At 40.3% G+C, this 27,746-nt stretch overlaps 1 protein-coding gene across 27 annotated transcripts in view; it reads right to left on the reverse strand.

Moving 5' to 3' along the window:
- The window catches only part of NEB (nebulin), a 214,535-nt gene that overhangs the window by 22,718 nt on the left and 164,071 nt on the right, over positions 1 to 27,746 (reverse strand). For 23 of the 27 annotated variants that reach the window (XM_086718585.1, XM_086718590.1, XM_086718583.1 and 20 more), the window contains 26 exons: positions 27,372 to 27,476; positions 26,637 to 26,741; positions 26,263 to 26,367; positions 23,821 to 23,925; positions 23,555 to 23,659; positions 22,833 to 22,937; positions 21,705 to 21,809; positions 20,058 to 20,162; positions 17,533 to 17,637; positions 17,045 to 17,152; positions 14,918 to 15,022; positions 13,206 to 13,310; positions 12,702 to 12,806; positions 11,931 to 12,035; positions 11,731 to 11,841; positions 10,912 to 11,022; positions 10,325 to 10,426; positions 10,111 to 10,215; positions 9,351 to 9,461; positions 8,514 to 8,618; positions 7,866 to 7,970; positions 6,377 to 6,481; positions 5,047 to 5,157; positions 4,511 to 4,621; positions 3,321 to 3,434; positions 2,234 to 2,338 (listed from right to left, as the gene is read on the reverse strand). In XM_086718585.1, the coding sequence (XP_086574711.1) occupies positions 2,234 to 2,338; positions 3,321 to 3,434; positions 4,511 to 4,621; positions 5,047 to 5,157; positions 6,377 to 6,481; positions 7,866 to 7,970; positions 8,514 to 8,618; positions 9,351 to 9,461; positions 10,111 to 10,215; positions 10,325 to 10,426; positions 10,912 to 11,022; positions 11,731 to 11,841; positions 11,931 to 12,035; positions 12,702 to 12,806; positions 13,206 to 13,310; positions 14,918 to 15,022; positions 17,045 to 17,152; positions 17,533 to 17,637; positions 20,058 to 20,162; positions 21,705 to 21,809; positions 22,833 to 22,937; positions 23,555 to 23,659; positions 23,821 to 23,925; positions 26,263 to 26,367; positions 26,637 to 26,741; positions 27,372 to 27,476 (2,769 nt within the window). Of the gene's footprint in view, positions 1 to 2,233; positions 2,339 to 3,320; positions 3,435 to 4,510; positions 4,622 to 5,046; positions 5,158 to 6,376; positions 6,482 to 7,865; positions 7,971 to 8,513; positions 8,619 to 9,350; positions 9,462 to 10,110; positions 10,216 to 10,324; positions 10,427 to 10,911; positions 11,023 to 11,730; positions 11,842 to 11,930; positions 12,036 to 12,701; positions 12,807 to 13,205; positions 13,311 to 14,917; positions 15,023 to 17,044; positions 17,153 to 17,532; positions 17,638 to 19,329; positions 19,435 to 20,057; positions 20,277 to 21,704; positions 21,810 to 22,832; positions 22,938 to 23,554; positions 23,660 to 23,820; positions 23,926 to 26,262; positions 26,368 to 26,636; positions 26,742 to 27,371; positions 27,477 to 27,746 lie in introns of those variants that run through there. The other 4 variants (XM_086718592.1, XM_086718567.1, XM_086718573.1 and 1 more) reach the window with 4 other exon arrangements.

The raw sequence follows: 27,746 nt of genomic DNA on the forward strand, positions 1-27,746 counted from the left end.
GTAAGGCAAAGAGTTTTCTTTCTCCTGGGAAAGGGGTAAGACCAGTCCTTCTTTTTTCTTTTCTTTTCTTTTCTTTTCTTTTCTTTTCTTTTCTTTTCTTTTCTTTTTTTAACGTGTATTCATTTTTGAGAGTTAGAGTGCCAGCGAGCAGGGGAGGGGCAGAGAGAGAGGGAGATACAGAATCCGAAGCAGGCTCCAGGTTCTGAGCTGTCAACACAGAGCCGGATGTGGGTCTCAAACCCACGAACTGTGAGATCATGACCTAAGCCGAGGTTGGGCACTCAACCAACTGAGCCACCCAGGTGCCCTTTTCTTTTCCTCTTATTTTCTTAACATTGAGCAAAAGCTGCCTTAACTGCTTGGCCAAGCTAGTGATGGTCACTAAGAGGGGTGATCAGTTTGTATTTGGAACTTGGGGGTGTTATGAGAGGCAAGAGTCCCAGATCCCTGGCATTAGGAAGTATTTAGTATATGGGGCACCTGGGTGGTCAGCTGAGCGCCAGACTTTAGCTTGGGTCATGATCTCACAGTTTGGGGGATGAAGCCCCACATCAGGCTCTGTGCTAATGGCTCAGAGCCTGGAGCCTGCTTCAGATTCTGTCTCTCTCTCTCTCTCTCTCTCTCTCTCTCTCTCTCTGCCCCTCCCCCACTCGCACTCTGTCTCTCTCTCTCAAAAATAAACATTAAAAACAAAATTTTTTTTTTTTTTTTTTTTTTTTTAACGTTTATTTATTTTTTTGGGACAGAGAGAGACAGAGCATGAACGGGGGAGGGGCAGAGAGAGAGGGAGACACAGAATCAGAAACAGGCTCCAGGCTCTGAGCCATCAGCCCAGAGCCCGACGCGGGGCTCGAACTCACGGACCGCAAGATCGTGACCTGGCTGAAGTCGGAGGCTTAACCGACTGCGCCACCCAGGCGCCCCAACAAAAATTTTAAAAAAAGTATTTAATTTATTATCCTGAATTTTTAGACTGTTTGCATTAACCCCCAAGTATGAGATTTAGAAGTTATAAAATATGTACTTTCCACTGGAAACCAAGAAGCAATTTTGTAGAAAGTACCAGCACTACTACATCACTGAAAGGTAAATACTAATTTAAATTGGGAGGGAAGTAACTCGTCTGGCCATATTTTATACCTTGAGGAACTAGCAGAGAAAAGTCCCAGGAGAACAGAGTAAGTGATTTAATTCTTCCCTGGAAAAGGCCTGCACTCTTGGGTTTTCTTGAAAGATCAGCAGTGTCAAAAGGCTCAAGGTTATACAGCTGGCAAGCCTCTCACAGCCCCAAGAATGCTGACCTCCCCCATTGAACACAACATGGTAGTTTGGGGCCCATATAATTTTGTTAATAAAATGATTCCCCACCCATCCCCAAAACAAAAGGTTTATTTCTCCCATTTGAATATATCTATTTCTTAAATAAACAATTCTCTAGTGATAACGATTTTTCATGTCTAATTTTACGATATAAAATTATAGGTTGATAGTATAGGATTTAAATCCATAATTTCCCTGACGCAATTGGCCATTGAGAGATCACCTGTGACGACTGAAAAGAAACAAACAAATAAAAACAGATTTCCAGGGCCTACATCAGTGTTAGTAGCTTTAAAATTCCAGGGTGGGACTAGGAAAATTATATTCTCAGGTGTTTATAATGCATAGCCTAGTCAGGTCACGACAGCTTTATAACTCACTGCTCAGAAGACAAGCAAAAATTCTACCTTGTAGCTTCTTAAACAAATTGCAGATCCCTGATATCACTGAAAATGAAAACAAATGAGGGTATATCCTGGTCTATAAAAGACCTTCTACTTCCCTTCATTTCTGTTTGTGGGAAAATAGAGAGTTATCTCTCATGGAAAGAATTGGGGTTAGATTGCATGGTTGGTGTTGATGACCTATTTCAATCTGGTTAAGGAGACTGTTAATCCAGATAGGGACTGTCTACTTTGTTTCTTCCAGATTTGCACATAAATTTTATACCCACATTATAGGAGATTTTACTTGTTAAAATACTGACTCATTAACATGGGTGGTACCATGTAAGAGTTTGTCAGCACCTTAAAGTTCCCTCCCATAATCTATTTTAATTTGGATACAGCAATCTCAACTTCTCTTTTGTTGGGCAAAACTGTGTTTTGAAAGAGGCTACTTAGGTATTCATGGAAAGACTTTTTTGTTCCTCAAGCCTGGGGTCTATGAGTGATATTCCAATGAATGTCCTTACCTGGCTTGAAAGGTTCTTGACTTGCTGGGCATGAATGATCTCTGGAGTATCAACCACAGAAGTGAAATTGGCTTTTTCCATTTCTGCTGATTGCTTATACTTAATCTGCAAGAGAGCACCCCAAAATTGGGTAAATGTTTACAATGTACATGTTTGTTGATTTTGTTTGATTACGAGGTGGTCAATATTTCTTTTCCAAAAGGATTCATTCATTTGAGATTCGATATTTTTTCCTATTGTGTTTATAGCTTTGTATGAAAGAGAGAGTCAGAAAGGTTGAGTCCTAGCTATTGAAAGACTTACTATGTAATTTGGCATAGGGGCTGGGGAGGGAAGAAGTAACGGGAAAGGAGCAAGATGATCAACACATAGTAAGGCATGGATTGTTTACATATAGAAGAGCTGGGAGCAGGACAAATAAGCAAAAGACAATGTGAGATGTCTAAAAACTACGTTTAAACTTAGGTCTTGAAAGGAGGAAAAGAAAGAACTCCTAAAATAGTCTAAACAAGGAATTCTTCGTGCTGAATGGGGGGTGAATTGATGAACAAATATAACCAAGATGTCAGAATCTGTCCTAGCTCCAAGTTCCCCAAGTTCTACCCTTTGCTCTGAATGTCTTCTGTGGTTATAGACTCAGAAAGACAAACCCTTTGCAGGCCTGGCATAGGGTTTCTGATTCTTATATTAGAATGGATTCCACCAGGCAGATGTTTAAAAATGCCACTATAGGGGCGCCTGGGTGGCGCAGTCGGTTAAGCGTCCGACTTCAGCCAGGTCACGATCTCGCGGTCCGTGAGTTCGAGCCCCGCGTCAGGCTCTGGGCTGATGGCTCGGAGCCTGGAGCCTGTTTCCGATTCTGTGTCTCCGTCTCTCTCTGCCCCTCCCCCGTTCATGCTCTCTCTCTGTCCCAAAAATAAATTAAAAACGTTGAAAAAAAAAATTAAAAAAAAAAAAATGCCACTATATACATATGACTGTTACTGACCAAGTAAGATAACAGAAGGACAATATGTGTTGTTGTAATCACAACTTTTTTTTTTTTTTTTTTTTTTTTTCAAGATTGACCTGAAATAATGACACTGACCTGACTGGCAATATCAGTAGCATTCCTGGCCCTCATGAAGTCAGGAGTTTCATTGGCCATGGCATTCAGACCTCTTCCTTTGACTTCCAGCTCCAAGTCTCTCTTATATTCTTTCTGTAGTAGTATTAAAAAACAGTTACTGAACTTTCACGACTAGGTAGTAAATGTATAGCATGAAAATAAATCCACATAATATACCATTTCTGTTACTAGTGTTCACCTTCACCATTCCATGTGGTCAGAGGCAATAGTGACCACAGAAACCCAGAATAGGAATAGAATAGGAAGCAAGAATAGAATAGGAAACTATTCTACTCACATCAACATGGAAGCCTTCCTTTTAAACACTTTTAGCATTCTCTACTTAGAAAATCGAAGTACAGGGGCACCTGGGGGGCTTAGTCAGTTAAGCATCGGACTCTTGATTTCAGCTCAGGTCAGAATCTCAGTCATGAGGTCGAACCCCATGTTGGGCTCTGTGCTGAGCATGGAGCCTGCTTGGGACCCTCTCTTTCCCTCTCCCTTTACCCCTCCCTCGCTTGCACACACACACACTCTCTCTCTCCCTAAAAACTAAATAAATAAAAAGACAACCAAAGTATTAAAAAAATTTTAAATTTGGTCTGCTACATAACTAGTTTTGAACCTAGGTGCCCAACACTCCAATATGGTATTTTAATTTAAACAAGCTCACTATGGGTGCCTGGGTGGCTCAGTCAGTTGAGCAACTGACTTCGGCTCAGGTCATGATCTCACGGTTTGTGAGTTCGAGCCCAGCGTCAGGCTCTGTGCTGACAGCTCAGAGCCTGGAGCCTGCTTCTGATTCTGTGTCTCCCTCTCTCACTGCCCCTCCCCCACTCATGCTCTGTGTCTCAGGAATAAATAAACATTAAAAAAAATTTTTTTAAACGAGCTCACCAAATGGATTGTGGTTAAATCAAATAGATCTATCTATCTGTCTATCCATTTATCTATCAAATAAATAGATTATGATAGCCACTAGATACAAACTGTTATAATATCAATTCATCAGAAATTGAGATATCACTTATTTAATGGTTAATAACCATGTTAGATATGGAATTTGAAGTTCAAAACTCTCTTTTTCTCTCTTCCTTTTTCAGTGTAACTTGGCTTGGAGGAAGAAGATGCTCTGTTAATTATATGCATGCAGTTGGCTGTGGGCCTACCTCATTGAGGATTTGAGTGGCGTTCTTTGCTCTTAGCATGTCAGGTGTGTCTTCCATTTCACTGAGACCCTTCCCACGGATGCTTTCCTCTAGATCTTTCCTGTATTCTTTCTATATCACAAAATAAAAGCAACATCACTGACAAGAAAACCTGGATTGTTCCTCTTAAATAAAGAGCCAAAAAAAAAAAAAAGAAAAAAAGAAAAAATACCCTTCCAATTTTAGATAGTTACAGTTTAGTGATTAAAGATATGCATAAAGGCAGGGTATAAGCTTCATAGGTTAATACTAAATATCAGATAAGAAACTAGACATTAACAGGATGCTAAGGTAAGCATATTTTATTAGGTATTCAATTAAAAAATGAGAAGTATTAACGTGGGTAATAGATTAGATGGTAATACCAAACACATGTGAACCCAACTTGAAACCCGCGAAAGTTAGGTAGTGACGAACTTGCTAGAAGGAACATTGATGAGTGTCATTAGTGCAATTATTGGGATCAACAGGGAAAGAAAAGACCAAGTGGGCACTACCTCGCTGGCTATTTTGGTTGCATATTTGACATGTAATAAAGCTGGCGTGACCTCCAGGCCCGTCAGGTTTCTGCCTTTAATGGACTCTTCATAATCTTTCCTATATTCTTTCTAATGTGAGTAGGAAGGAAACACAAATTAAAAAAAGAATCTTTATCACAACTTATTTCTCAAACCTAGGAAGAAAAAAAAGATTATAACATTGACCTTCTATGTATGGCCTTTTAACTGGATCGTAGTTTTGCTAACAGTCACACGTTTGAAATGAGTCTGATTATTCTGGAAATTCTTTGTCTACAGCAAAAGAGACTCAGCTGTTGAGAAGCCCTGTTGGGCTCCTTGTTCACTTGTCAAACGCTGTGACTCAGGCGGCCCCACTCCCTGCTTCACAATAGGGCAGGACAGCAGAAGGTCACAAGCACCATCAGACTCTGAATCCATTGTCATCTCTCCCCAGGCAACAAAAGATTTTAATTCTGAACTAGAAGTAAGTGAGGGGAAGATAACAATGCAGAGGAAGAAGAGCCTGAGGGCACCAAATGCAAATTTGGCCTTTTTAATTTTGATAGGATTTTAAATTTACAGAAAAGGTGCAAGACTAGTACAAGGAACTCCCACAAACCCTTTGCCCACATTCACTAATCATATGAAACTATGTTTAACTTTTGATTATTTGGCCTTCTATCTACCAGAAAGCTCTGTAAAATGCTACTTTATTAACAACATTTATCTTTATAGTTGGAGATATGCCCCATGGGGGGAGAGGTAAAATGCAATCCAAAATAAGTCTGTTTCCCAGTGAAAACAGACTTCCTAACATTCAAAATAAGATTCCATTCTTCTCTGCTATTGGTTAAAAAGGAAAAAAACAATGTTTTTTTTAGATGCTTCCGGTTACATTTCTAAAATAGGAAATATGGCATCTTGGCTTTTGCTGTTTTGATAAACATCTTGATTACTAATCTCTTGTTTGGTTGGGGTTTCCTATTAAGACAAGAGCAATCCAGAGGGAAACTCTCATTTGTCAAAGAAAAATTCACATTACATTCAATATAATTTGTTTCAGAGTTAGGAGTAGTTTGCTATGCTCTAATGCTATGGAAATGACGGTTGAAATAAAACATATACAATAAATGTTTACTATTCAGAATACTTGTTATAAACAAATCATAAGATTTCTGAGATGGAAAAATTTTAGTGACCACATGTCAATAAAATTTCTGTCATCTACAACTTTTGGATAACAGAAGGCTGGACACATTTGAGGGCAGAGTTTGTTTTTAACAGCTTGATGTATGTTTGCTGTGTGGTGTGTTTTTGTAGAACTTACCCCACTTTGCATCTGTTGAGACTCTTTGGCGGTGATGTATGTTGGCGTTTCAAAGTCCAACATGGGCTTTCCTCGTTCCTTTTCGTACTTTTCTTTGTATTTCACCTAGTGATGAAAAGCCTTATTAGATATAACTCCTCTGATCAATTCACAGACAGAGGCCAGTTTAGGGATAGTTTGTAACTGATACATTAGTCCACCTGAGTGGCACCTCATTGCCACCCAAAACAGGTTCCTGTAGTGTTTCAGATCTAGTACTTTTTGTTATTGCCTGGGAGAAAATACCATTACTGTCTGCAAGGCATAATAGGATTATGTTCAATCCAAGGAGACGAAGGAATCACTGCAGAAGAATCAGCTGAGAGAAATGTTGAGGAAGGAAATGCATGGGGAAAGCCACCCATAAGATGAAGGTTGGACAAGATCTGGTATGTGTAGATGTGAACATTTTAACCATAGCATCTAACCATATTTCTGAGAAATATCTCTAGATTTTCTTTCGTAAGGACTTTTATCAGAGACCTGGGGTCCTAATTTGATAGATAACACACACAACTTTATTTATATGTCAATAACTGGTCTCGGCCATAACTGGTCACATATTCAATGCAGTCAATATAAATTCATATAGAAATGAAAACTACTTTACATGTTGGATGACTTAATAAATTTGACCTTCACAAAAGACCTCTCTGAGCTATTTTACAAATACAATGTTCTCATCCTCATTACATGTGATTAGGAGTGGGGGCAGCCCATAGATATTCAGAAATTGAAAGTCAGAGAGACAGAGGCCCTTGTTCACAGAGCATCTTAATGGCAATGCTCAGTCTCAGCAATCTTGCTCAAAATAGAAAGCTGGGGATGCGGGCTGCTTCCCAGATGGCACGAAGACACTTCCAGTAATTTAGCCCTCTTTGTGAATGCCCAACAAGAAACCTAAATAATGCCAACCTAAATAATTTGTGATATAGGAAGTCGTGTGACAACAAACTCCTTCTCTGAGTCCTTTCTTTTGAGAAACTTTATTTTACAAATTTTGCAATTTCTTAAATACCCTCAGATATTTCGGTGGTATATCTGATCAGGTCACTTCTCTGCTCAAAATCCTCCTAAGGCTCTCTATCATCATTGTAAGGCTTACATCCTTAGTGGGGGTGCAGACTTGTGAGGGCACAGCGGGGTTGGTGTGAGGGGTCTGTCCCCCTTGTAACATAATATACATGCTTCCAGCCCCTGTCAGTAATCTGAATAACACACATTGCATACACCGGCACCGTGTCTCCAATACACGTCGATGCTCTTATTTAGAACATAAAGTTTTGTTTCAAAATGCCGCTAAATTCCAAGCCCCCTTATATCTTTGGGCAGTTTTCTCCAGCAATGGTTATTAAAACTGTAACTACCATTCTGAGGGGGAATCCATGAACATTTTTTGACACTGTGGCTGAACAAGCATCAGGACAGAAGGCGGTCTTGATTGACTTACTATACTCTGTAATTCTGTGGCCTCCTTTAGATGAAGCTGCTCCAGATTATCTGGTATTGTGTGGTAGTGGCCTTTACTCTTCTCATAATTCTTCTTGTACTGGTACTGAGGGGAAGGTGGCATAAAGGCACATTGAGAGAAAAACTGCTCAGCATTTCTGTTTTTCCTCTTTAGGTTAGACATTTACGCAGCAGCAGCATCAAGACCAAATTAAAACCAGCAAACAGTAAGTGGGCGGTTATGAAAACCTTTTAAAGGAGGAAGATCCACATTCTGTACTGCCAGTTAATACAGGATGGTAAATACTTTGGTTAAATGGCTTATTCAAAGTAGGTTTTAAAAGTGAAAAGTGAAAGAAATTATTCCAAACCATAATTCCATATCCTTAGAAGGAGGGAAGGGCTTAGTTAATTGGGAAATAAAAGTTTAAATACTTGAAGAATAAAAGCATTTTTATATTCTGAGAGATGTTACAGTCAGTGGAGAATGGATAGACTAATGTTTAATTTGGAAGAATGCATTCAAACAACAGAAGAGTTTTCTAAAGCTAGCATCTCAGGAGCAGAGAAGATGTGTGTGAGTTCAGCAAAGGAATTCAGCCACAAATGGGTGAAACATGCTGTTTCTGTAGCAAATGGCTGAGCTTACAGAACTGGCAAGCTGACTCGTATTCAGCACGTGATTCATTATCAGAGATTCCTTCATATCAGTCACAGGTTTGTGAAGTTTCTTCAGGTCAGCCTTATATTTAACCTGCAAGTCCAGGGGAAAGAAAGAAATCACATAAATAGGAAATGGAAAACAGTACTAATGGAAGCCATGCTACGATATCCCATATCCTGAAACAAGTGCTGGAGATGGTGATGAAAATAACACCCCTAGTTCACAGTAGCTAAACAGTGGCAACAACTCAAGCGTCCATCAACAGATGGGGAAGTAAAATGTGGTGTATACATATAATGGGATTATTATTTAGTCATAGGAAGAACTTCAGTTCTGACAAATGCTATGACACGGAGGAACCTAGAAAACATGGTAAGTGACATAAGCGAGACAAAAAAAGACAAATATTGTATGATTCCACTTATATGAAATTCTCTAATAGGCAAATTCATCGAGACAGAAAAGAGATTTATAGAGATTACCAGGGGCCTAGGGGGAGAGAGGAATGGAGAATTATTGCTTAATGGTTGTAGAATTTGTTTGGGGTGATGGAGATAACGGTGGTATGTGGACAACACTGTGAATGTAGTCAATGACACTCAATTATACATCCTATGTATGTATGTGTGTGTGTGTGTGTATTTATTTAAGTAATCTCTACACCCAGCGTGGGGCTTGAACTCATGACCCTGAGATCCAAGAGTCATATGCTTTTCTGACTGAGCCAGATAGGCGTCCCTCAACTGTACATCTGAAAATATTTAAAATGGCAAATTTCATGTTATATATTTTACCACAATTAAAAAAAAAACACACACATACCTCACTTGCAAGATTGTTAGCATCCTTCATGACTTTGTAGAGCTGGCTGTCTTTTGGATTGTATTTTGGTGTTTTGCCCTTCTCTTTGTTGAAATTTTCTCGGTATTTAACCTAACAGGAAGTGCAAAACTCCAAATTATTTCTGAGCATCAATTATTTTGAAAACTAAGAAATGGACGAAATATAAATAGAAAAGAACACGTCCTATGTAAAGTGATCATACAACTTGTTATCCGAGTAGGACACTTGGAAGCATAAAGAAAAGCACAGCTAATAGTTATGTTCATCCGTTCATCCCCTAGTTCTTAGCCCAGTCATGAAATATACGGATGCTGAATGAAAGAATAAAGGTGGCTGCATCTGGGTGGGTTCTAGAAGTTCAAATGTCATTACTTGTGCCTGTTAAGTTCCCACAGTTGACCCCAGTATGAATCCCACCCTTGGGATGTAATCTTACTACCTGAGGAGAGGTGCCAGTAGGCCCTCACAAACGATGTTTCTCTTCCATGAAGATAGTTAAGCACACAAACATCTAGACACACCCACAAGTGGAAAAGTGGAGAATGAGAAAGGCCTGAGATGTTCGACAGAAAGGAGAGAGAAGGTCCTTGGTATGCCTTCATGATACCACTTTTCCAAGCTCAGCATTTTATCAAAGACTGAGGATCTCTTTTGTGGCTACTATTGCACTTTCATTCTGGGAACAACTTCCTCCCACAGGTTTTTCACATGAGAGCTGCCACTCGCCCATCTGTATTACCTGGCTGCTCAGCTTGGCTGCCTTCTTGGCCATTTCAATGTCTGGGCGACCAAGCATGCTTAACCCATGGCTGCCTTCCTTACGGTGCTTGGCTCTGTACTCCACCTGAATCAAAGAAAACCAAGATGGGCAATACATTCTAGGGGGTGGGTGCCTTGTACTACTTGGTGGCAGTGACCTCTGGGGAGCAGGTACATTTTAACCACACCCTTACCTCACTGGCCTGTTTGGCTGCCTGCGTGGCCTTCTTGATGTCCGGCCGATCGGCCACTGTGGTGTAATGCAGGTTTTCCTTGGCATCTTTTTTGTAAGCAACCTTTGGAGAAAAAAGAGTGTTTACTCACTTGGGAGATATGCTACCTTTGAAAAAGTCCTCATTAAGCACAAGGAAACTTTTTATTAAAACCAAGCCAATTTTTATTTATTTATTTATTTATTTTTTCAACGTTTATTTATTTTTTTTGGGACAGAGAGAGACAGAGCATGAACGGGGGAGGGGCAGAGAGAGAGGGAGACACAGAATCGGAAACAGGCTCCAGGCTCTGAGCGGTCAGCCCAGAGCCTGACGCGGGGCTCGAACTCACGGACCGCGAGATCGTGACCTGGCTGAAGTCGGACGCTTAACCGACTGCGCCACCCAGGCGCCCCAAAACCAAGCCAATTTTTTAAGCTACCGTATTTTTTAAACTACCAGACAGAGAAAGTAGGGCTACCACTCACAGGAAACAGCTCAATATGCTCCAATTTAGGATCCACCGGCTCAACAGACCCCTGAGAGTACAGAGGGGTAGGGGGACTTACATTACTCTGCTTCTTGGCCACTTCCATAGCATGTTTCACCTCTGGGGGCTCCAGCATGATGGAGTAGTTGGATTTCCCTTTCTCCTTGACAAACTTCTTTTTATAATTTGTCTAAATAAAGACAGAATTATTTATGTGAGCAGAGGAGTCTGGGAACAGAACTGATTTACTTGAGGAACTGTGAGAAGATCTCCAGGAAAATCCGTGGCTTGCTATTTTGGCCTCAGTGTGGAACCTGGATCTCTGATCCATATTCTAGCTCTTCTGGTCATTTCTGTCCTGGAACCCAACACTGGAAACACATAGCAATCTTTGGAGAACTGACTACAAGCCAATTAAGTTCTTTCATTTGCCATTTCTATCTTGGAAAAATACATGGAACCATATAGGGCTCTAAAAATATAATACCATGATTATTAAAGCATCACTGATAAGGACAAAGTGGGCAGAGATTACGGAGATACAAAGTGGTGATTTTACTTCTCTAAAATTGTTGAGCAGTTTAATGACTGGAGAGGCCACTCTTAATCAGCAATGCTTCCACCTTTTATTAACGCTGGGTTACTAACATCTTATCCTGCAGATAACATGCCCTGTGGCAAAACCCACATTTTCTCTAGTTGCCATAATTGGAAACCTAATAAATATCAAGTCCTCCTTTGAAGCAGAATTGAAAATTCACAAATGGGCATCGATGGTAAGGGTGAAGCGACATAAAGGAAAGCCCTTGTAAGCAAAAAGGCAGCTTGTGTCGGATTTCCCTGGGTTCTACGGTGAAGTGGTATTGCTGTGCCAAGAGTTGTGGGGCTGGTCACTTACATCACTGACATTCTTGGTCACTTCCTTGACGTGAATAGTGTCCCTGGTCTCTGGCAGTGTTGTGTATGAGCCCTGGGCCAAGTGCTTCTTGACGTGGTCCTTGTACTTGTTCTGAGGGAATCCACAGAGAGCTTGTTAGAGTGTCTGCTTGGGGCGTTAGCCCAAGTCGGAAGGAGAGCATATGGTTGCTAGAGGATTACCTCAGACACCAGATTGCTGACAGTCTTTGCCAGGAGGATCTGAGGAGTGTCAGGCACAGCATGGCAGGTTCCTCTTTCCTTGACATGTTTCTCTTTGTATTTCAGCTACAGGGGTGAAAAAATATTTCTTTAGTTAGTCTGGGTGTCCTGTATATATTTATTCAGTCCCCAAATCACTAGACAGAGCTGGGAAAACAGCACCACTGACACAGGATGAACATTAAACTCAATAAAAGATTCGATGTTTGGAAATCTTGGAAAATGTACAAAAGAGATGTTCTTTCTCTCTTGCAAGTTGAGGCTTCAATAACAATCAAAATGGATTTCATGATGAATCTTTCTTTATACACCTAGCCTTAGTTCAAAGGACTTTCAAATATGTCATGTGATCTGCCCCCTGAAGCCTGGGAGGCATTACTGTTTCTCCTTTACAGATGAGGAAACAGCAGCAGAGGAAGAATATGATCACACAAAAATGAATGTTTCCGCATAGAATCCAGCCAGAACTTTAGTTCCCAATTCTTGCCGTGTGAATTATCTTGTGGTGCAGTATAAAACAAGAATGAACACCTGGATTTAATGGTTTCCCCCTGCTGTGGCCCTACTCCGCCATGTGGCTGGTGTTCAAGGGGCAGGGTCATATTTCAGGACTCACGCCTGAGCTCCTACACCAGCAGCCTTCTCTGTCGTTCCTTGAGTGTGGCTGGAGACTGTGCCACAGAGGACAGCCCCGAGTGAGGTGAGCCATCATGGAAGGCACCAGATACTTACGTCACTTTCTATTATAGAATTCCTCAGGGCCAAGACCATGTCTTTATCATCAGTGACAGAGAGCTTGCAACCCTTGAGGAACTCTCGGTCCAGCTTATATTCAAACTGAAACAGAAGAAAGGCAGAGGAAGAAGCGGGCATTTGATTAAATTTGTAAGGGATCCTCCTTTGAAGGGCACTATGATGACCTGCTGCTGGAATGGGGGCAGAGGCTTCCTGGCCCCTCACTGCGTGCTGGGCTCCCCCTCTCCAGCCCCGTGGCCAGGACCAAGCCCTCCCAGCCTGCTCACCCCCAGTTTCCAACCCCACCTGCAGGAGACCAGGCTCCACGGCAGCGGCTCTGCTTCCTGTACTTGCCTTCCACCCCTCACACTGCCCCTCCCCCCATCCTTACTGGATCTCAAGTGAACTAGGCTGACACCCGCAACAGTGGCTATTATGAGTAGTCTTTCATTTTTTCTGCCTCAGGTGTGTCATAGAGCCCAACCCTCTCTCCCATCTCACATCGCTCTGCTGCAGGGATGACTTGGCTGCCTGGATGAAGTCCGGTCGGTCAGGGGTCCACCTCCAGTGGGCTTTGTTGGCCTCATACAGTTTCTTGTAGTCCAGCTGTTTATAACAAGATGGAAATCAATCATTTTGGTCAGTGGACTGAATTCATAACCGCATGTGGCACAGAGGGACTCCTCTTGCATTTCAACAGACAACATTATCACTGTTCTTTATGTAAGAGAGAGCCCCAATTAACATTTCTGTACAATTTATGCAACTAGTCAGCCATTTAAAAGGTCATCTTGTGGGACCATTTGGTCTCAAAATAGGGGCTAAAAATTTTAAAGGCCTCCAGGTGAGATAATCCTAAATCTGCCAGTGCAGCTTTATCATCTTCAGAGTCAAGTACCGTTAATTTCTAGCTAAACTCAGCCTTAATTGTCTTTTTAATTATTAAACTTATAGTATTTATTTCATGCCAGGCACTCTTTTAAGTGCTTCATAACTATGAACTCATTTTAATCTTTATAACAACTGCATGAAATTGACAGCTGAAGAACCATGGAGAGGGCTAAACAACCTGCCCAAGGGGAGGCAGCTAGTAAATGGCAAAGCTGGGACTCGAACCTGCAGAGACTGGCTTTGGAGACACTTGCACACTTGCTAGACTTTCACCTGAGCTGGGCAGCTGGTGGCCTGGGGCCAAATCTGAGGTACAGGTGCTACATAACTTAATTTTTCCTTGGAAGAGCCCTCACCGTCAGGCACATTTCTTTCCTCACTCTGTTTCTTTTTAATCAAGGTACCTTTTGCACATAATAAAATCTGCATGCTTTTGACATGAGGGTTGCTTTTGGTGCTATTCAATGAGGTTTCCCCCCATGTTATTATGAAATTTTTCAAATATACAACAGAGCTGCAAGAATCTGAGAGAATACCCACCCATCCATACATGCCTGGATTCTACAATGTACATTTTACTGCATTTGCTTTTTCACACACCCATCCTGCTACCTATCGCTCAATCCAACCTCGGGACACCTACAATACCTGCCAGCCCCTAAAGGTGTCTGCTGACCCTAATAAATATATGTTCCCTCTGGCACTAGTGGGCATTCATTGAGTTATTATGGTTTCATTATTTAACAATCTATATATCTTAAAAGTCAATACTCCTCTAAATGCACAAAAATGTTTCTGTGGTTGAGGCTTTAAGATGTCCCACCACAAAAAAAGTAAGGAGTCTGTGCAGGGAGATCTGAAAAGGAGAAAGGCCTAGGCCAACCTCTGACAGCCTTAAGTAATTGAAGTGTGTGTGTGTGTGTGCGCGCGCGCGCGCACGCATGCGTGGGTGTGCGTGTGTTTTCCAGAAGAAGCAGGTTCTACGATTCAAGGCAGGAGGAGGATACAGAGGGTGGAGGGAATGAAAGATGCTGAAACACTTATTTCAGAATAAAATCTCCTATTCTTCAGCCACCTAGCACACAGGCTGAGGGGCGTGCCATCTGTCGTACAGGGTTAGGCCACCTGTGCTCTTCCCCGTCTCCTTTGTGACAACCAAAGGCAGCATTTAGATTCCAGCATCATTAATCACGCTGCTGGGGCCTAACTCTTGATCCAGACTCATTATAGCTCAGTCACCTGAAGAGATGTAAAACGAGGTCATGTGTCCTGCAGAAGCTGATAAATCCCTCATTAGACTTAGGGAAGTTTCTGGAACTTACATTGGTGTTGACCTTGTAGGCATCCTTGGCTGCTTTGATATGAACAGCATCTGGCACAATGGTGCAGTTGGACTTATTTCTTTGGTAAACTTCTTTGTATTTCAGCTGTGGGAGGAAACACAGTGACAAGGTTAATTTTTTTGGTGACCTAAGCATTTTTAAAAAATGACAAAAAATTAAAACCATGACTGTAATACATAATGCTTCTTAAGACAGAATAACCTGTTGTGAAGAAAGAATGTAGCCATGCACATTCCTGTCTCAGGTCTTAAAACTAGCTCCCCAGAATAAATGGAGTATGCTCACCAGGGTCACCGTAGGATTTATGTCCCCTAAGCTTGGCTGAAAGGGCCATGTGTGTTTTCCTTTCCCCAAATCAGAAAATCCTGAGTTCAGCACATCTTGAAAACTGCTGATGGAAGAGAAAATCCCCCCACTAGCTTACCCAGATGTTATTAGTCTTTTCTCCTTCTGTGCCCCCACACTTCTGGCTGTTACCTCATTGTGTTGTAATTATGTGCTTACCAGTCTATTCTTCCATTAAGTTGAACCCCGTGAGGACAAAGATTGTGCACCAGGTTTTGAAAAACGAAGGAACTGATGGGTGCTGTCCACTACCATAATTGCCAGAGCCACATCTAGCAAGTGTGGGTTTGGATGGGAGAGAGAGAATGGGAAAGCTTAGCCTCTGTGGGCTCAACAGGTACTTGCCCATCCTGGGCCTGGCGTTTCTAGCTTCACCCACTTCTGCTCCTCTTAAATCCAGGCTCTGGGACACCCTTGGGGTCTTCCCACTACTTGTTGCAGAGGACTTTGGGTTTTAGTGTTCAGCCTGAAGTAAAACTGTTCTAAGGAAGCCCCTTATATCATATGATTCGTGATATAAATCACGATCATCTGCCACTTTGCCATAGACCTAGTAAATCAGTATTTTTAGGGAAAAATCCACATTTTTCATATCTCCGGTTATTGTTATAATCAGAAAGTTTGAGGGAATGGGATACAGAAATGCTTCGTTTTTCTACAGTGAGAGGGAATGGACGGCTCCACACAGAGGATCTGATAAGTGTTTATGAACCAGTGATGTTCATGTTTGAAGTACCAAAACTTATTTTCACATAGAAAACATTTTAAAAATGTTCTATACGTTTCTGCCTTCATAAACAGTGCACCGGACGTAATTAACATTTTTCATGGCAACTCCGGGTCAGCAGTGTGAACACATTTATTTACCTACCAAAGAATTCCTGTGCACCAGCCATAGTCAAGGTTTTGGGGTAGGGATGAGCTATTCTACAGTTGCCTTTACTATTCTTTCTTGTGCCCATATAGCCATGGAGTTCTTTAAAAATTTTAATCTATTTTTTAAACTAAAATGGAGATAGCCTTCAACCACAGAATCTAGCTACATATCTGAAAATTTATTAATACAATTTCTCCTCAAATTCAGAGTGTTAGAATTTAATGTTTACCTTATTCTTCTGGGTCAAGATAAGGCTTACAGAACATTAATAGCACACTGCATTTATGGCACACTGCGTTTTTCAAAATGGCCTCAACAATGCCACAACCCCTACCCACACCCCCTCCGTGCTTCTCTGCAATGTGATCGTGCCATTTGTTCATCCAAGGTGGCACTTATCTCTTCGTCCCTTGAATCTGGATATGCACCGTGCCTAGCAAAATATGGTGAAAGTGACTCTGTCAATTCTAAGAGTAGCCCTTACCTGGTCTGGAAGTTTCTATCTCAGGCTCTTGGAACCCTTCTACTGTGCTTTGACATGTACAAACCATATGGAAAGGACACATACAAGGGTTCCTGTCTATGCAACAGTCCAGCTCTTAGCCCATAGCCATCCTCAGCTGCCAGCTATGTGAATGAGCCATCCTAGATGTCCTGGCCCACCTGGGCTTCAGCTGCCTGCCAACAGCACATGATGGAGAGGGTCCACTCATCTGTGCCCAATTAGTTCACAGAATCACGAGCAAAAAAAGACGATTCTTGTTTCAAGCCACTGAATTTTAGGATGATTGCTACACAGGAATAGATAACTGGAAAAGGGTTTATTGTATCATGTTAGCAAGAGCCCAAGATAACAGGTGCTGCAAAGCCATTCTTGTACTTACATCACTGACTTCATCTTTGACCTTTCTGACATGCAGCAACATGGGTGTGTCGTGGATTGTGGTGTAGCCTCTGGGTTTGGCCTTGTTGTATTCCAGTTTATAAAGTATCTGAAGGAGAAGTGAAAGCAGAAGGAGACAATATGGTACATCTCAATTTATAATACAATGTAATATAAAATATAGACACAATTTTTTTTGGATTTTTTTTAGTGTACATAAAGGAAAGACAATTCTATAAACTCAACAGGTAATTTCATGCTTTCTGCTAAAGCTCCACTGCCTCTAAAATGGTGTGTCTGCCGATGTAGTTGAAATAATTCTTTATTACAAAAGAAGGGTTGTAAGCATACCAGGACATTTAACATCCCCGTCTCCCTCCCACTAAATGGCAGTAGAATCTTCCAGACGTTGTGACAATCAAAAATGTCTCTCCGTATTTGCAAATGCTCCCTGACTTTGAGAATCCATTCAGTGTTTCTTGCACTTACATCACTAATTTGTTTGTTGACTTTGGTAGTACGCAGGTGTTCTGGAGTATCCACAACTGAGGTAAATTTGTCCTTTGATTTTTCATAGTCTTTCTTGTACTTGATCTAAATTGTAGAAAAGAAGAACAAGTTAACTTGAAGTAGAATCAAGGGCTTTAACGATTTAATTTTCTTCTTGAGAGAGTCCCACAGCAAATCGTAGGATTAATACATAAGTCACAGATGTGGGGAATGTGGGGCATGGTGTCATACTTTCTCTCTTAATCCTAAGAGAAATGTTTAATATAAGTCCATATTTGATAGTGACAGTGTAATGGAGTAGCAAATAATAAGTGACATTTTCTATATTTGCATACATGTGGAAACTCAGGCCCAGAGAGTTTAAAAGACTGAACTAAGGGACACATACAGAGTGAATCTCAGAGCCAGGACTGGACCCTTGTTCTCTGGACTCTGACAGGTAATGATTACTTACAATATGCTGCATCAAATATGTATAATGTCTTAAGGCATGTATCCATGTCAAAGATGAAACAGATATCAAATAAAAAAGGAGTATACATGGTATAAAGTAGTTATCATTTTTAAAAAGACACTCACTTTCGTAATTTCCAAGTCACGGGTTGTTTTCATGCACATAAGCTGTTTAAAGCAGTACAGATACAGAGAGCACAACAAAATTTCATGCACAACTATCTGCTGATCACATCAGGCAGGACACAGGAAAAAGTTCAGGCAAACAGGATTTTCTATGTAGACCTCATCCCCTTCATTTCACGTATTGATTTGGTGTCAAACGTAAGTGATAAAATGAGTTTCTAATACAAAAGACTGATTAAAAATTGTGTTTTTTTGGGGGAACAATGGCATTTTACTAACATTATATCTGGTAGTTAAGCAAAATTATCACTGTTTTTTGTTTTTTGTCTTTTGTTTCGCTGCTTCAAATGTACCTCTCAGCATGTGATGGAAAAGTGGTGATGTGAGCTTCAACTGACCTTGTGGGAAGGCAATGTCACCAGAAACATCACTAACACGTGTGTGTGTGAGGACAGATATGTTGGGAATAACCTAGCAAATCAGCATCAAATGAGAGGCCATAAACGTGTGCAAGATTCAGAGAGCTGCCCTGCGGTCTTCATCCCTCCCAAATAGTACAGTTGTAGTGATCACTGAACAACAGGTATTAGATGATGAAAATATTATTCATATATTTTAGAAGCCATCGAATCTACTTAATTTCCTTAATCCATAAGGAATCCCATTTCTTTTTTTTTTTAATTTTTTTTTTTAAGTTTATTTATTTTTGAAACAGAGAGAGACAGAGCATGAACTGGGGAGGGTCAGAGAGAGAGGGAGACACAGAATCGGAAGCAGGCTCCAGGCTCTGAGCTGTCAGCACAGAGCCCGACGCGGGGCTCGAACGCACAGACCGCGAGATCATGACCTGAGCTGAAGTCGGACCCTTAACCGACTGAGCCACCCAGGCACCCCAGGAACCCATTTCTTGGGGAAAATATTAAAAAAATTGAAATTAAAGTTATACCAATTTAGAAATAAAGTTTTAAAAAGTCTCAGTTAATCTTACTAGGAGTTACTAGATGATGTACAGATGATGGCTGCTGCATCATCACTCTTGGCCAAGCCAGAGTTCATTTATAAAGAGTGAATATTTATGCAGCTTAATCACACGAAACCAGTTTGGGCAGGGAGCCGGGGAAGGAAATCAAGGGAAGGGTAAAAGTGAACGCCTTCAAGGCCTCTCAATCTCTTCTTCACATCATTATCAAACATTACCTGGCTCCACATGAGTGTGTTGTAGAGGGCAGTCAACATATCTGGACGCAGAATTTCATTACATCCTTGTTTCAGAAGCATCTTGGCACTAGATTTATATTTTCTCTGTTCATGCAAAGAGCAGTGAAGCACAGAAGAGACTTATGAAGACAGAAAAGAACACGGCTCTATATCCCAATCACTTCTGAGTGAAGAGATGTAGGCACGCACACTTTATGTACTCAAATATACATGTGGGTGAAGACACTAAACCCATTATACTGCCAAGTAGAACGACTGCAACACTTGCAGTTGAGCATCCGCAGTCCTTGTGAATGGGAGGTAAGATAGCTCATCCTGCTAGCATTGCCTTACAGGAAAAGAAGACATCGTTGGAGTAGAAAACTCCACGACGATGTTCTGTCTTCTTTCCTTCCATGAATTTTTGTCTTTGTTTTTGCTTTGGCAACTCAATTTGCAGCTTACAATTAGACCCTCCAGAAAAATAAAGGTGAGGGGCCCCAGCTTTTCTTTTTATCTTCACCACAGCATATGTGAGGACACAGAGTATGGACTGGCACACTCAAATAGCTCATGGGCTCTTTGGGTGGCTAGACAGATATTTGAAACAGAACATCCCAATATCATAGGCAGAACCTATGACATCCTTGCAGCAGACGGAACGACATCTCATGAGAAATCTGGAGCACAGTCCTGCCTGGGCTGTCCAGCCAGCCCCATCACAGTACCTGACTTATCTGGTCGCCTGCGATCTTAGCCAGCAGATGTCTAGGCTCATCGACTACCAGGTGGTATTTATCTTTCCGCTGCTCATAATCAGCTCTGTATTTTTTCTGCTCAAACATCATATCAAATTATAGCAAGAGTACAACTTCAAGGCTACACAGAAATGTCCCAAGATAAACACTCCAGAGAACCAGAAATCGGTCATTTCTAGAGGTGGGCTCCTAAGGCATCCAGGGTAGTAACAACATGGAGGCAAAGAGAGTCAAGTGAAGATCACCTAGAGAAGGCTGGGGCTTGGGATAGATATGACTGATGACACCAAAATTGGACTACCTTGTGCGTAAACATCTTCCATCTTTAAATATGATGCCGTTAGCAATGTTAGGTTTTGTGGCATCTTAAGTAAGGCACTGATGAACTACAGGTTTACTATCTAAGGCTGTGAGAATCAAAAAAGCATATTCATGGGCAAATTCTACCAGTCTTCTAATGGTAGTGAATTTGATTATAAAAGAGACCCTGGAAATCTTTTGCAAATTATGAAAACAGAAAGAAAATATATCAATACTGTCTTCCTAGGAAGCTATTGCAGTAATTCTTCAGTCATCTTGCCTGGAAATCTACTGAAAATAAACGATATCAAATTTAAAAATAACAGAAACAACACAAGATTCATATATTGAAATAAATATACTATTGGCTACATTTTCATTGTTAGATACATTTTACTAATTTTCTAAAATTGTTTTTTTAATTTACATAAATCCATGGAAAAATCCAAAGATAGGAAATTAAATATAAAGCCATCCAAACATAAGTTAATTCATAGCTTGCTCATTTTTGGCCATTTTAAGCTAAATTTAAATTATTGCTACAACAGTTCCAGAAAAGATTTGGGTGCAAATGGATACTTCTCTGCACCAATATGAGTAACAAATGGCACTACATTTGAATGCATGAATCACAACTATCCCTTTAGGGGTAGTTATTTCAACCACTGCCATTTCTGTGCCCTGGTAAGGGACTCCAAATGAACCTTGAGCTTCTGGGTCTCCCAACGCTCCACAATATCATTTTTAATTTTTTTTTCAACGTTTTTATTTATTTTTGGGACAGAGAGAGACAGAGCATGAACGGGGGAGGGGCAGAGAGAGAGGGAGACACAGAATCGGAAACAGGCTCCAGGCTCCGAGCCATCAGCCCAGAGCCTGACGCGGGGCTCGAACTCACGGACCGCAAGATCGTGACCTGGCTGAAGTCGGACGCTTAACCGACTGCGCCACCCAGGCGCCCCCACAATATCATTTTTAAAGGAGTTCAGCTGTTAGTCAACAAAATCCTTGACCTCCTCCCTCTTGTCACCTAAAGGGCTGTGCTGCCCTATGCTAGTGCGAACAGAGGCAATGCTGCTTGTGGGACCCTTACACCACTCTGGACAGTCCCTTCACTTGTTTTATTTACTGGACAGTTTCTTCCCTCTGCTTTTAGCAGAGCCCATCAGATGGTGACATTATAAGAGCCCAAATCTTTATCTTGAATCAATACTTAAATGGACTTTCCTGTCATTTTATGTATTGGGCTTCAATCAAATAACTCTATAGACTTCTTAAGGGAACTGAATAGGGTGAACTGGATAATGTCATACATACCTCATTCATCAATTGAGTTGCATACTTGAAATGCTTATTGATTGGACAATCTGCTTCATACTTGAAATCTGACTTTGTCCTTTCAAATACCTCTTTATACTTATACTAGAGAAAACAGAACATGGTTACTTGATAGCAGGCTGTGATTACCTTAAGAACAAGACATGTCATTTATTTTATCGTACAACTGAGACAATTTATTCAGTGGAGGCTAACAAGCAGTTACTGAACACTTACTTTGTCTCCTAAGGCAATGAAAAGTATACCCACATGGAAACCCTAAACACTAGCCCCACAAGACATACTTTATTGAATGGATGTCAAATCCATCTTCCATTCTAGGCAAAAATACAAATTAGTTTCTTCTTTGTTTCTATATATTATACTGATTATTATTTTATTTTGTTTTACTCCAGGTGAACTTGAGGGCATTTTTAATCCATTAATTTGAAATGATTTTCCAGTAATTAATCAGATAATCATAATACTTTAAAGCAGAGGTGAACTAACATCTAAATCACCATCTGCTTTGAAATGACCCCATGAACTAAAAATATTTTTTTAAATAATTTTAGGGAATTATAACAAAGACTATGTGACAGAACGTGGTCCATAACATCTAAAATATTTACTATCTGGCACTTTTCAGAAAAATTTGTTGACTGCTATTTTAGAATTTAGAGGAAGTTAGTCCAACTGCTTTATTTTGTAAATAGGAAAATGAGGACAGAAAAACTAAGTTATTTGCTTCAAGTCACACATCAGATTTGTGGATTAAAATAACCCCACTTTATATTTGCTAACATATCAACTATCAACTCTAACAAGGTAAGTCACTCAGAGACACAGTAATAGGGAGGGAATTCTGAAAGGGCCATGAGGAGTTATACTGAGATGACTTTTTATCAAATTCAAATAAATGATACAAATAAATGGCGACTACAGTCAGTGAAGTTAGTACGAAGAAACTTCCTAAGCAGAGTTAACAATTCACTATGCACTCTAGCTATAGGGTCTAGAAACAGAACAGGGATGGACATATGAAAAGTTGTTTCTTCGGTACTAATTCTCTCTGTGGGCACTGGAATATGTTACATGCAGGTGGCTCTTATACTTGAGTAGACATACCTTGCTATAGAGAGTCTTGTTCTTTTCAGCCAGAGTGAAGTCAGGGGTATCATAGGCATAGCAACCAATGCCCTTAAGCCAGGTCAGATCTTCTTTATATTTTACCTGGGAGAAGAACATCATCAAAGAATTTTACAAACCTGTCTCCAAACAGCAGTAGGTTATGGTCAATACAGGTAGGCCAAATAGCAGCTCTGACTGCTGACGTATATTCAAGTATTAAGGCAATTATTCAACAGAAGTTTCTACTAATACTGATTTCTGCTCATTTTATGGTGTACTGTTCTACATGGAGATTTTATTTTTTAATGCTAATTAAAGCAGTTCAAATTAAATGGGCATATTTTCCTAGAAAGTATATTACCTCAGCAGCTGTATTTTCAGAGAGAGAGCTGAAATTTCTTTCCAGATGAGCATTGTTATGTGTCTTCATTGATTCATGAAGTTGTTCATCAAAAGATCAAAAATACGCTATTTCTTAAATGAAGCATATCACTTCCAGTCATGTAATATGATATTATGCAGGTAGGTTTATAAATTTGAACATAGATTTCTCTCTCCTAAGTTAAAGTTCAGTTATTTAGCAAGGAGTTTTAGGATTTAAACATCCATATAGAAGATCTAAAATCTAGCCAAGTGTTCAATTTTTATTCAGTGTTTAATTTTATAAGTCACACGGGAATATGAATTTATATGTAAAAACAGAAGATTTTAAAACTCACATCACTGACTGCATCAGTAACTGCCCGATGGTGGAAATGCTCTGGGCGATCAGGAATGGACCTCCAGATCCCCAACTGACTCATGTAGTTCTCCTTGTATTTCACCTATGGTAAAAGCACAAAGACAGCTATAAAGTCTTACCCAACTTTAATGTAAAAAAGTCTACTTTTCTCTAGAGAGTTTTAAGAAAGGAAGAATACTTAAAAAAAAAAAAAAAGATGGTAGATTACTAAGCCCAACACAAGTAGAAATAGTAGGGACATACTTTACTAATGTCATCTGTGACTTTGCGATGATAAACAATGTCCAGAGCATCCTTCACAGTGTGGTATTTTCCTTTGGTCTTTTGAAAGGTTTCTTTGTAGCGTAGCTGGAAAGAGAAAAAGCACACAGATTGTAAAAAAAAAAAAAAAAAAAAAAACTACCAAATTAAATAATTGAGTTCTTTTCAGCTTGAACTCTCTTGAGTCTTCTCTCTTGAATAAATTTAGGAGAGATTAAAAAGGTCATTTTCACATCCTGGAAGAGAAAAAGGACATTGGGAAAAAAAATTGGTGAAACCTGAATAGAGAATAGAATTTAGTTAATGATAACATATCAATATGAACTCACTGGTTGTGACAAATGTACAATGGTAATGTAAGGCATTAATTAACAAGGGAGGAAAATGAATGTAGGGTATATGGGAACTCTCTGTACTATCACTGCAACTTTTCTGTACATCTAAAACTACTTAAGAAGTTTATTTAAATCTGAAACAAACAAAAAGCTAATTTGGAGGAGGAAAAAAGAAAACAGCCTTGTTGAGCCCAAGACTTACTAATGTATGTGGAAAGAGGAGAAAGATTTGGTTTCTCTTAGTATTAAAATGCCTTCTCCATGAGGCAGTCTTAAAATTTTATTTTATAATCTTGATCTTTGTGGTATAATCTTGATCTTTGTGCTATATTATAATCTTGATCTGTCAACATCTCTTGACTTCAACCTAAGAATATCACACAAGATTCATCCCATTTACACAAGATGGGTACTTCTCTGAGTAGTCTGTTTTCAATCTCAAGTAAGTGTTTTCTTTTGGGGTAGCTGAGCAAATATGTAATTGAAGATGACTTTTCTCCTGACATTGTAACTTTAGTTTTCAGATCTCATAAAATTGCTTAGCTCTACTTGCAGGGACAGCCACCTATACATAAGCCAAACTCAATGCCAGATACAACCCTGGTTACACTGGACTGTTTTAAAGGTTAGAGCTATCAGCATTGGTATGAGAAAGTTCTAGGGGTGGGCTGTCCATTTGGGGCATAATGAGCCTTGGGGGCCAATTTCACTGTGCGACCACTCCCAGAGAGTGGTGATGTAGAGTGGGCTTGTTCAAATTCATATTCAACAGCTAACATTGAAGTGATAAAGATGAGGATGTCACAAGACGACTAAAAATACCCTAGGGGATAGATTTTGAGGGTAGTATATGACTTTCTTAGCTTATATTTTAAGCAAAATGTTCTGCCCCTGGACCCCTAGAGTGTAAAACCAGTGCCTTGGTATGTTGGTACGCTGCAGGGCTGAGCAACACCTAGGCCACTTCTATGGGCATTTTACCTTTAGTGAAGAGCATGCTAATTACTTTGGATGTTTTAGGAGATGCTGGCATTAGATGCTCAGCCCATTTATCGGGCCATTGGATCTTGTGCAACTGTACACCAGGGGTGGGACCTGAGGTATCCCAAAGGGTCAGGAGCCAAGGGGCTAGTCCAGTTAGCAAACTCCTTTCAGCTCTAAATGAACTGAGATATTGTTTCAATTTGCTGTATCCTTTCACATTTCTGTTTAGAGATCACTGTAATGACTTTAAGATGCCTTGAAATCCTAGAGCAATATTCTTAAATTGAGGGCTTATAGGGTTGCTTGAGATTTTGCCTGAGTTTATGTCCCAATATGCCCAATCCTCCAGGATTCTGGTTCTGGTAATGGGTGCAATGCATTTGCAGATGGGCTCTGAGATACAAAACTGATAAGAACAGGTTACCTACGTTGAGCTGATTAATTTCCTATCTTTATTAACAGGTAATCCCATTACCATTAAAAGCTAGTCACGTCCTTGATCACGTGGCATGGGAAATGAAAATCTGTCCTAATACTAATGAATGTGTCATTCTCATGACTTAGGTGGTCAAGAGAAGAAAGGGAACAAATGTTTTCTGAGTGTCAACTAAGAGCCCAGCACTGCACCAGGAATATTATGTACATTACCTTGTTTTGTCTAATTATCCTCATTTCACATATAAGAAAACAGAGTCTCAGAGAAACTAAGTAAATAACATAGAGTCATACAGTGGGCAAGTGACAGCAACAGGATTTGAAACCATGTTTGGCTGATTCCAAGACCATGACGCTATGGACAAGTAACAATTAGTTGTCAAGTATCCCTGAAAATGCTACCAGAGAATTATTAGAAAAGGTCATAGTTTTGTCCAGAAGGGCAAGGAGAAGAACAAGGGGCTTTTAGCATCTCTCAGCATTATTCTTAAGTACTGTGCCTGACTGATACTAGTTATGCCCTTTTGTGGTTTCAGTGTTGTTGTTCTCATGACCCATGTTGTGGGCCAGGTCTTTGAAGTATGGATGACTGTAATATCTTCTGTTTCTTAGGTACGATGACCTGGGCTGTCCCTGTCATAACAGAAGAAAAGAAGAAAGGGATGCATACATCACTGGCATTCCAGTAGGCCTTCTTGGCTCTGATGAGGATTGGCGTATCTGGAATGGGGGTGTACTTGTCCTTCATCTTTTCATACTGAATCTTGTACTTGTTCTAAGACATAAAGATGGAAAAAAGAGACAAATGTAAGTTCAAGTGTTTTTATCCTTCCCAGTTCATAACCACATCACAGATCCAGCCTAGACACATGCTGTATCGGGCTCAATAAGAGAATAGCTTACCTTCCGTGTTTTAATGTTGCTGAGCACAATTATAGAAGTGTGCTCTCTGATCAGAGGCAGCAAGTGAAGGTTTTAAGGGAATACTTTTTTTTTTTTTTTTTCTTTAACCCAGTGCGCTTTGGTGCCAAATTCCCAACTTACCTCACTGACCATGTCCTTTACATCTTTAGCGTGCTTCAAGGCTTTGGTCTGGTTTCCAGCATGGTGATGGGGTCTTTCTTTGGTGGCAAGTTCAACATACAGATACTAATCAGAGAATAGGGATCAGATGTGATAGAGATAAAACATTCATTATTTAGTATCCAGTTATTTTCACTCATTTCTACCCACTAAATGGGAGGGCCATGTCTACCTATTGTTGTCCTGGTTTTTTATTTATCATATGTATTTCTGTTCTTTTATTTCTGTGTTTCACATTTGGAAATATGTGTACAACATGCTAGTTACCTAATACCCTTACTGTTGGGTGTGGCCCAATCTAAATCCCCGTGATAAAGAATGCCAAGGGGAGAATGAGAAGGTTCTGGCAAAGCCCTCAACACATTCTTTCCCCATTTTCATCTGAATGCATACACTGTGGTTTCATTTGTCATGAACATCAGATAGGTCCTACTGAATGAATCAAGCAGTTTAGTCCATAGATCACTCATCCAATAACAAAAGTTGCATAGAACTTAGAAAAGTAGACATGGGATTACTTGTTTATGTAAAACACAACCACAGTTATGATGGCCCAAAAGAAAACTACTTCTTGAAGTTAAGGGCCATTAGGCTTTATCAAGGACAACCAAGTGTGAGGGGCTGCACTGACCTGGAGTGGTCAGCCACACATAACCACCCCCCGTGCTGCCAGCGCTGTAGGTTTATGAATCTTACCTGACTCTGAAGCTTCTGTCCTCTCTTGGCTCTTAAAAGATCAGGCGTATCAGGAACTGAGGTGAAGATAGACTTCTGCTTTTTGCCTGCAGCTCTGTACACCAGCTGGACATAAAAGTCATTACCGTTATTTCTGCTTCATTGACACATTATGTTCTCTGCTGAGAGATGCCTTTACTACCTACTTCATAAAGAAATCAGGGCCTGTCCCACTGCAACAATCTCAGTTTCTGCCCAATAAACCAATAATTTATTTACCTCCCTAGCCCTCCTTTTTTTTTCCCTCGTATCAAAATAAGACATTCTATAACCTGCTCGAGATTCAAGCCTCCTACTGTGTTCTTGGTCCTATGCTCGCCTGTTCCGTTCTAGAAG

The sequence above is a fragment of the Puma concolor genome, chromosome C1, assembly GCF_028749965.1.
Source record: "Puma concolor isolate L17-30 chromosome C1, mPumCon1.1.hap2, whole genome shotgun sequence".
In the NCBI taxonomy this organism is placed as follows: domain Eukaryota; kingdom Metazoa; phylum Chordata; class Mammalia; order Carnivora; family Felidae; genus Puma; species Puma concolor.